Source organism: Antrostomus carolinensis, unplaced genomic scaffold (assembly GCF_000700745.2).
Source record: "Antrostomus carolinensis isolate BGI_N321 unplaced genomic scaffold, ASM70074v2 scaffold20281, whole genome shotgun sequence".
NCBI lineage: Eukaryota > Metazoa > Chordata > Aves > Caprimulgiformes > Caprimulgidae > Antrostomus > Antrostomus carolinensis.
In genome coordinates this window covers 15,527-25,669 of record NW_010296507.1, presented here as the reverse complement: position 1 = coordinate 25,669, position 10,143 = coordinate 15,527, and the positions used below count along the sequence as shown (strand labels likewise).

Below are 10,143 nucleotides of genomic sequence, written 5' to 3'. Positions count from 1 at the left end.
TGCTCTGGAATATAAAAGACACTGCTGGAATGGAGCAGATGCCCAGAGGCTGGTGGAGTCTGTTCTTTGGAGTTGGATTCCCTTGATTATATTTTTCTTTGCCAGTTTTAAAAAACTTTTAGTTCTAGACAGGTGTGACACCCACATAAAACTGGAATTACATGGCACAGCAGCAGCCCCATGTTGACACACTGCTTACCTCTCATCCACGTTCTTCTAACGGTGGAAGTTCATGAGCTTTGACTCCTTCTATTGAAAAGTCTCCTTTTCTATTGTAATGATGCTTCTGGTTGCGTGCGTGAAGGCACGCTGGGTCTCCAACAGGAATAAGGAACCTACCTCCAGCTATCCCATTTATTCATTCCAACAGAAGCACAGTGTTGTAAAATTGTCTAAACATCATCCCCTCTCCACATGATCTATAAATTAACATTCAGATTGTAGAGCCTCAGGAACTACATTTGGGTATAGAAATCGGGTGGTTGTACATGGAAAGCAAATATTTGAAGTGGAACTCTTACATGCAGACAAATGCCTATGCACACAGTTGTGCATTCCTACTATTAGACATCTCACTCTGTGAATTACTTAGTACAATAGAAGTATTTGGCTACTAAACACTGTTATGATAACAGACACTTTAATCAGGCTGCAGACCCTGTGAATACTTCAGTTTCTGCTTCAAAACACAAAATTTAATAGAAGTGCTGAGTTAAGCAATGTGGACTAAATTAGTTATACTTTATTTTTATTTTTCCCTTCTTCTGAACTGGCAATATAGCATACAAACATTCTGCTCTGGCTTTAGCACAGCTACCTTCATTTACTTATTTTCATTACTCCCTTAATTTGCCAAACAATTTTATGTACGTTTTCTTTCTTACCTGATATAATCAAAGTATTCTTTGTGCTGATTCCGATAAAAAACAGACAGTTTAAGCATACGGCCTGCAATCACTTCAGCTTTTTCCAATAGCTGTGTTAGGTGAACTTTTGAATAATCTGGACAGAAAAGACAATGGTATGAATGAGGAGCAGGAAAAACCCACAATACTCTCCAAAAGCTACACAGACATGCAAACTTACTGAAAATTGACAACAGAGTCTCGGTAACATACCTCACCATCATGCAGCAGCTATACGGAAACTATATAGCCCAGCACTAGTTTTGATCAGTGGCAGTGGACAAACGGCAGGAACACACATATTTGATTCTCCCCACTCTTTTCCCCATGAAAAAATTCCCTTGTATTTGGGACTGCAGAGGAGCCGAGCACTGCTCTCTCTGACTTAGGTCATTTGATAAACTGTTCGCTACAATGCACCTGATTGTGAGCCAGTAACAATTCACTTATTTAAAAAGCCTTGCTTAGGAGCCAGCCTAAATGGAATCTCAACAACAAGGAATTCATAAAAAGCTCACTTCAGCTCTCAGCTTTCAGGGAGGCAAGCACATTGGCACTAGGTGATGAACATCCAAAGGAAGAGACTTATAAATCAATGACAGGCTAAATGGATCCTTCAGACAGGGTACTGGCGATGCTCAGGCTTTGCAGCATGCAGAGAAGGGAGAGCAGCAGAATGTTTTAAGTCCCCTGCTAGGGCGCTGCCACTCTGTCTTTTCTTCACAGATGCTAGTAGCTGGCAAAAGGCGCACACAAGTGGCCCTGCTCCACTTCAGTTCACCAGTTTCCTTTCCCAGCCTAGAACAAGCAATGGTGCCAGGCACAGCACTTTGGGGCAGCTAAGCAATTGTGGAAGAAAGGGGCACTCCATCTGTCTCCCACCTCTCATTAACACACCAAACATGAGCATGTACACAGCCTAAAGTTAGAATTCCAGTTTCGAGGTGTGACTATTAGAACCCTACCAGCCTAGGTGGCAATGGTAGATGGCTAAGCCACTCATGCAGCACAGCTAGCATTAATTGCATACATCCTGTGGTGCATGTTTCCTCAGCAATTATTACCTGCTGTGCAAAACTCGATGATTTCACTCCACTCGGAAACAACATAATCGCCATCAACTTGCTTTGATGCTGTCTGAACTGCAACCGTGTATTCTGTTCTTGGGCTCAAGAACCAGTGCCCACGGACTGTCATAGGCAAAGGAACAGCTTTGGCCACCAATTTAGTGGGTACATCCTGATGGAAACAAGAAGACAAAACAACACACAAGTCAGCAGTGCAACCAAACCAATCCACTACCCCTTCCTTTGCTGTTTTTGCTATGTAATCCCTAACCCCTGGCTCCTCTGTGTAAGCCTTAGTTACTTCTCACAGTCCACTGGTGCAGCAAAGTTAACAAAGTGCCTGAGGACAAATGTCTGAGGTCGGCTCTGAGAGCTGTGGTGATAAAATGCATGTATGAGTTTCTTGGTTCTGAGTGACTGTAGACTGACATTATTATATATAGCCCCAAAAATATAATTCAGACTAGGGCCATTTGTGCTAAAGTATGCAAACAGAGAAAGACATGCTACAGAGCACAAGAATACCTTAATTTAAGAGCTTCTTGTGCTCTCATTCCCATTGTTTTGTTTCAGTCAGTGTAACCAAAGTTTCTCCTGCCATCAATCAGCCCACCTATATTGCTGTTGATCTCTTCCAAACCAAACTTCAGGAGAGAAAATTAAACATGCTGCAGAGTAAACGTGTGTTTTACATGCATCAAAATATCCTTACATACAGGAAGGGCCAGAACAAGCCAAACATAGAGCTAGATGGTTTGTGCCTGTCACTGCACCCCTTGCTTCCCACTCTGACACCACTTCAGATACTCTTTTGCCCTTCCCATGTGTCATACCATAGTGCAACAGAGAAGAATAGCTACTGCTTGTTGTTGAAATACCTAACTTCTACGGCACCAAAGACTGCAGCACAGACTACTAAGGGGAAGTAAAAAATGAGCTAGAACTGTGGGGGAAAGGACTCACAGTGAAGTTGAATGATTCTCTCCACAGTGTACCCAAGGAGCTGTGACTGATAGAGTGAGAGATATTTACTCTTGAATAATTATCAGTAATCATAGAATAGTAAGATGATTGTTATGTGAAAAGTGGGCATTTTAGGTAATATCTATAGCAGTCCACATATAAATACTAGTCCATAGTCATCCACCTATAAATACTAGCACAGTAGTCCCTTAAGGAAAAAAGAAATAGAAAAGAGACATTTTCTGTTCATGATCTGTAAGCAAGACCTGAAAGATTTTTTTTTTCCTTGTCTTCTATTATGGAAAAATATTTTTCTTTTATTGTTTTTCTGTCATCAAAAATATTCTTCGGTTTCTGTATTGAGAAACTGTAAAATTAGCAGCTCGTGATATTACAAGAACAGAAACGTGACTGACTGATAATCAAGGGTAAGATTTTGTCATGGGTTTTTTTTGCTAATTCTCATTTAAATCAAATAATAGCTGCAAGAAAACATTCTCTGTAAAGGACTCAATTGTGCACTCTGAATTATATAATATGTAAAAGATGATAGAGAAAAATTACAAGGAAAAAGAAAAGTAACCTCAAATGCAAAGGCATCCTACTGGTCTGCATTTGCTAATGCTAAAGCAGTCAGCAGCTGCTACAGTTACAACCATTAGTCTTCCTGTCAACTACTTCTTCTTCTCTGCTACTGTAAGAACTGCCTCCACCTGGGTCAGGTCTCTGTGCCCACAACCCAGTGGTGGGTTTTGCCCCCATTAATTTTGTCAGTTTTCATGTAACATTAAAAGCCCCCCAAGCGTCAAAGCCTTACCTCACAGCTGTGTATCAGGAAACTCTTCTAACTGTACCAAAAAAGGGCAGACTACCTAAACCCACATTAAATAGCAGGTTTTATCTCTTGCACAGCTGGGAAGGAGGGACAGATATGATACTTTTTACAACTCTAATCTGTTGTTCTTTCTGGGGATTCTCCATTTCTTCCTTTCATCTCTTTTCTGCTCAGCTCTCTCCTGGCTGAGCTCCCAAAGAAGTGCAATGGAGGCTATAAGCCAGCCAGGATTCTGGAAGGGCAGATGGCTGCTCCACAACCAGCACCAACCAGACAACCATAAAGCTACCTAGACAGCAATAATTTCCAAGAACAACGTGGAAGCTCTGAATAAGCAGCAAGGTGTATGAGTCACACTGCGTCTTCTTTTTGGGAAGAGCTCCCTATTTTGCAATCTCTTTTCATTGCCAAAGAAGCAGCTTTCAATTTTCAGCTTTCTCCCATTTCATCTCATCCTTACCTTTGCCAGGTCTGTTCACAGGACACACTGTAGGAACTCAGCATGCCCTAGTTTTGCTACATATCTGAGCCTCATTTCCTATTACACGGGAATACTCATACTTCCGTATCTTAAAAAAGAGTGGAGGTATGCAAATTGCATAGAGGAAAAGACAAAGTCTTATTAGAATTCTAGTCTTTAAATACTACTACCAACAAAAATCTCCTCCTTCACAGATACGATGACAATAACCATAAATAATAAAACTATATGCACCCTAAATATGCTGAATATATTTTATATATTTACCAACAGAAAAAGTATTATAAGGATGGATGATTCATGTATGCTTTCCTGGCTACACAAGGAAACAAATAGCCCTCCTTTCCTGAAGCAATGCACCCATCTATCAGTTATGTCTGCATCCCAAGTCACTTGCTCGCAGTCATGTGAGAAAACTGAAACTTAACTTGTGTTAACTTGTTTCTTACAAGTTAGAAAATAGTTTAAGCTGCTCATCTGAGCTTATCAACTGTGAGAGAGACAGGCACTTGCAGACAGTGTTTTACCCTACCTGTAATGTAAGTAAGGATGATTTTTTTCCCTTGAAGATGCCTGTGTCCTTGCACAGTCTGACTGCTGGATGACTTCTGAGAGTCCCAATGCTCTTTTTTATAACTAAGCAGTAGGACTCATTCTTTTCTTTCTGAAAAGCTCTGCTAGGAGAAGGGGTAGTGATATCCTTCACCTTTACACAACAGCTTTGTCATGAAGCCAATGGATGGGTAGGGACTGATTCAGTTCCCTCCGGATTCTGGGAGGATTCAGTCCCTGGTGCTGCAGCTGCCAGGTTTCCAGCTCCCTACCCAGCAGGTCTGCTGCTGAGCTTCAGCTGTGAAACTCGTAAAAATAACATTAAAGGCAGGAGGGATGCTTGTCTCTAATCCTACTAGGCTTATAGCAAATTTTGAAATGGAGTAATTTTTAATTTCTCAACAAAAGCTCATTCTAGAAAATGTTAAAAATTACTTAGTACTAAAGACACACAAAAGCAAATGTATCTGTGCTCTGGCACAGAGAGTTGTTAGAGTATTCAGACTGTGCAGTTCTCTCACCCACCCTCCCTGTCTGCTGTCTGGATTTCCATCATTCTGGCTGGGAGGGGCAGGTGGGAAACAAACAAACAAAAAAACAATCCAAAAAAGCTTTACTTAAGTCACTAACACGATTAGTACCAATAAATTTTAAGTTAATTCTGACAAGACATCCAACTTATTCATCATTTTAACTGATAGACACTTATTCATCATTTTAATTGATAGACTTCTGTATTCTTACAAAATCAATTACCTCTCTTCTTTGACTAAACACTTTATCACAGTAAAAAGCTAGGGAATTGCAGAGAAAAACAAAATAAATCTAATGGCTTATCTTTATCACACTACCAACAGCCTTTTTTTCCTCTCTTTCCATTTTAACACTAGTCTCATCACTGTAATATAGATTTTGAAGTGAATATAGCATTTGATCTGCTAGAGTGGCTCTACCTTTTACAAAACAAATTTTACAACTTTAGATCCATTTGCATGTGAATGAAAAAACATGTAGATTAATAAAATGAAAGAAATTATAAAGAATCCATCCAAGTAAGCATTTATATTAGAAGGTATATTTAATCCTGCAGTATAAAATGGCAAGTGAAATTCAAAAGCTGCCAGTCCAAAAGTAATAACAGTAAGAAAAAAACAAACATACCCTATTTTATTTGCTACCACAATTAAAAATGCGTCATAATAAATGGCCATTATAACATTAAATTTGGTATTGCGTTGCATGCTGGTTCCTAGTAACTCTAACATCTTGGCCAAGCATGTAAAATTTTTGATTTCAAGCAGTAGTAAGTGATTTTTCATTACGCTTAATGAAAATGTTACTCCTAACAACATTAAAAACAAAAAAAGTCAAATAAAGAAATGGGAAAATTATACACATGCTATACAACAGTACTCACAAAAAAAAAACCTCTGAGAAATTGGTGGAAATATTTCCTGATTACCCTACTGTTTTATAAACCAGTAGTAATTTAGGTGTTGGTAGAACTACAGCTCTCATATTTGCACGGATGGTTATTTGTGCCTTGGCAAACCTCATCTTTTAGAGATATTGCCAACATTTTTTTAAAATTTGCAGATTGATTGTGTTATTTAATCTTCTATCTCATTCCATGTTTTTCTAGACACTTCAGTATTTCAACTATTCTGAGGTCAAAGCAATTTTTGCTGGATTTGATAACTACAGATTCTGCAATACATTCAATATGTCCCCGCATCAGTGACTTGAGTAGGGGCCAGATGTATATTCAGGTCACAGTGCTGAATGCTACAAACTAAAATTGCTGGAAGCTTCCCTTGAACTGCATTGGAATTTGTGATTCTTCTGTTGAAATGACACGTGTTGCTCTCATGAGTCTGGCACTGAACAAGGACAGGTACAGAATACGTAAATTGTTAAAATAATTATTAAGAACTAGTAACGAATAAAAATGTCTTTCTTGCAATAACCTGTACAGGTTCCAAAATGGATTTAATTTCAAATGGTAAAGGTAAAACAGTAATGCTCAGTTCTCTATTAAACAAATGTATTCGGGTGTGCACACACAGAGGCTAGAGACGGAGAAGGTGTTCAGAGTAAAAAAATTGTCAATCAGATTAATCAAAACCCATCTTTGCTGGATGTCCAATACCTTTTTCCCATGGTCCAGCTTTGAAAGGTAAATTAAACACTGAGATTAATCTATTTAAAATCAAGTATTTCCACCTGGATTTTTAAATGAAAATTACCTTGTGTTTAAATTTGTTGGAATTCTTGTTTTCTTTCTTGTTGAGATCGATGAAGTAATGAGTAATGCGTTCCTTGGATTTAGAATCCATGTCCCAAGAAATCTTGAAGGAATCACATGTGATGTTACTTATTTTGATGTTGTGTGGGACTGGAAGTTCCTCCATCTCTGCAATCCCACTATCTTGTGATTTATTCCCTGCATAAAAAATAAGCAGGATCTGCTCAGTAAAAGGTCTATTAGAAATCTGTTTTCTGTGCTCCAATACAACCACATCTCTGAACAGCCTTTCACAAAGTCTCATAGGTGGTACTCAGAAGCAGCTATGAGGTACAATTACACAAGTCTCAATTTCAGTGATGGGAAATACTGAAAAGGAATGAAATTCCTTATGTGAATAAGCACCAATAACGTAAGCAGGCTGCATAGACTGGCTAGTATCACAACTGTGTGCAGTTGCAGTTTGAGAATAAGAAACGTCTGAAGCTATTTGGTACTACAGTGTTTAGTTAAAATGCCAGCAATGTCAGCAGTTAATATAATGGCCCTATCCTACCTGTCAGTAAAATAAATACAAACAGAAATCATATTCAACTTAAAACTATTTTTCAAGCACAAAGTAAAACCAATCTCTTCAAAGTTTATAGATGGTGTATGTATATACACATATGTACACACGTATATAAAACACTGTCTTCTTCACAATGAAACACTTCACAGTGATCACTTTGCTGAGCCACAGTAAAGGGGACATAAGACACCAATTTAATTTTCTGGTCCTTATTCTCTCTATTCTATTTGCCCAGTTGAGACCCTGCAGTTTTCTTGGGATTTTTTTTCTAATTTCTCCAAGTGCATATGATAGATGAACAAATCACAATTGACCCCAAAAAGCATCACACGTTCTAAGATTCAGTCTTCCATTAGTTCCCAAGGCAACCTTGTAACAGAGTATTCTGTGAACATTAAAACTCAGAAACATTAGGATCTTGTACTATATAAGACACAAGTCAAAAGCAAACAAGCAATAAAAAATAGCAGAAAGACAAGAAAAACAAGTGACTAAAAAGGAAAAAGTAGACAAGATTATGAAAGAGAAGGAGCAAAGAAACAGGGCATGAAAAAAATAAAATCAAGCCTAGATAAGAATAGAAGGAAACAATGGAGAAAAACAAGGCTAATGTCTGTGTAAGAAAGAGAAGAAAGCTCCCAAATTCTGTCCAGATGAGGAAGACTGGAAGCTCACACAGAGATGTGAGGGAACAAATTGTGAAAATTATTTTTAGTTACATCTAATTACAGAAAAAGATAGTATTTCTATCCTTCCATCATACCTGATAAAAAACTGGACACAAAAAGTGAGTCTAGTCACTAATAATAATAAAAATTTTACTTGGAAAACATTAGGGACATTTCAAACTATCAACATACATTGTCAGAGAATTATACCAACAACTCAATGCAGGAATATTAAGATTGGTCTGATTGTTCAAAATTCTCCTCATGGATATGTGAAATTCAATCACAGAGTCTGCAAAATCCATAGATTTCCAGGTAGTATTCTGAATAAAGTAATTTTACTGATGACGTCAAGAACCAATAATACTTTTCTATTTTTGTTCCATTTTATGCATTTATATCCAACAGGTTGTCTGTTCTTTAAATATCCTATTGCTCTTTTTTTCCTTTTCAACCAATATCAAAGTCAGATGGTACAAGGTCTAGCTCAAAATCCTATCCTGTTTGTGCCATCCACAGTGACATTTTCAACAGCTGCACTGGCTGCAATAGACTCAGAAATACCAGTCATTACTGAAAGCTTCCTGCTCATATGAAATATATTGTAAGTGCTTTTCCCACCATGAGATTTCAGAAAACCAGCAGGGAGAAAATGGTATTGCTTTCTTTTGTAAGCATTTTGTATTTGAAAAATGACTGAAAGCTCTACCAGGTACACTGAAAATGCTACATCCGCTCACTCTTCCAAGAGTGAGGCTCTGTGTTTAAGCAGAAGATGGAGTGATGCTGCTGCAGTTCTCAGACTTCCTGGAAAGCTGGATGGACCTGGATCCCAGCACACTGAATAAAGGACCTGAACAGACATACAATGATATATATCCACAATATGTTAATGTGCAACTTCTTTGCTTCAAAAGTTAGCTTCTATACTACATAACTATGGGCTCTAGCCATGTTACAAACAAAGTAGTTTAAGCTTCAGGAGACATGTGCAAAGCAGTAATGACCACTGACAAAAAGTAACAGAGATGAAAAAAAGATTTTAGACCATACCAATGACAGTCAAAGAGCAAGGTGCTTCTGTAAATGAGTATTGTTTTCTGTACAATTCTTGGAAATAATGTCTAGTGTACATCTTTAGATGACTGTGCTCCTGATCCTTCTACCTTTGCTTAAGAAGTGAATAAATAGTCTAAGTAAATGTCTAGTAGAAAATCTCCAGGTAATTTTTAGAAACACTTATAATGTGTCAGAAAAAGAACCCACTTTTATTACTAAGTGCTAAGCTCTTCTTTTTTGTGATGGAACAAAATCCAAAATAAATACTTTTCTGAAATCTTTAAAGCTCTTTGAAAGTGGAAAAAATCATTTTACAGATTTTGAAATACAAACAGAATATGAAATAAGAAAGTAAAATACCTCACAATCATCACCAGCAAGCAATACTCCAGTTTCCCTTCTTTTTAGAATATGAAGTATCTGTGACAGCTGTAATGCATACTTTTATTTTGATACATATTTGTGTAGCCTTGAATGTCAAAGTCCATTGAGTTGACAGGCAGGAATAAGAACCTGGTAATGATATGTAGTATTAATACAGAGGATGATGATTCAGTGAGGATTGGTAAATAGTGACTTTTGAATAGCAATCAGTGTACCACTGCATGGGAACAAGGGAAAAAAAGGGCAGAGCATGAAAAGCATGCTCTTACTCTCTTAGATTGGACCAATCCTAGGAAGCAAACATGCAGGTATTAGACCAGCTCTGTCCACACAGCAGATACCCTGTCATTCTTGACCCGTATAAGTCAAAGACCACTCAAGTGTGCATAGGTCACACTGGAAGCATAAGACTA

At 37.9% G+C, this 10,143-nt stretch overlaps 1 protein-coding gene across 1 annotated transcript in view; it reads right to left on the bottom strand.

Moving 5' to 3' along the window:
* Nucleotides 1-7,242, bottom strand: part of PHYHIPL (phytanoyl-CoA 2-hydroxylase interacting protein like) — an 11,161-nt gene extending 3,919 nt beyond the window's left edge. Inside the window, exons 1-3 of the mRNA XM_010178325.1 lie at nucleotides 7,050-7,242; nucleotides 1,970-2,144; nucleotides 885-1,002 (exon numbers count right to left, since the gene is read on the bottom strand). Coding sequence (XP_010176627.1) covers nucleotides 885-1,002; nucleotides 1,970-2,144; nucleotides 7,050-7,214 — 458 coding nt within the window. The 5' untranslated portion in view covers nucleotides 7,215-7,242. The remainder of the gene's footprint in view (nucleotides 1-884; nucleotides 1,003-1,969; nucleotides 2,145-7,049) is intronic.
* Nucleotides 7,243-10,143: the final 2,901 nt, after the last annotated feature.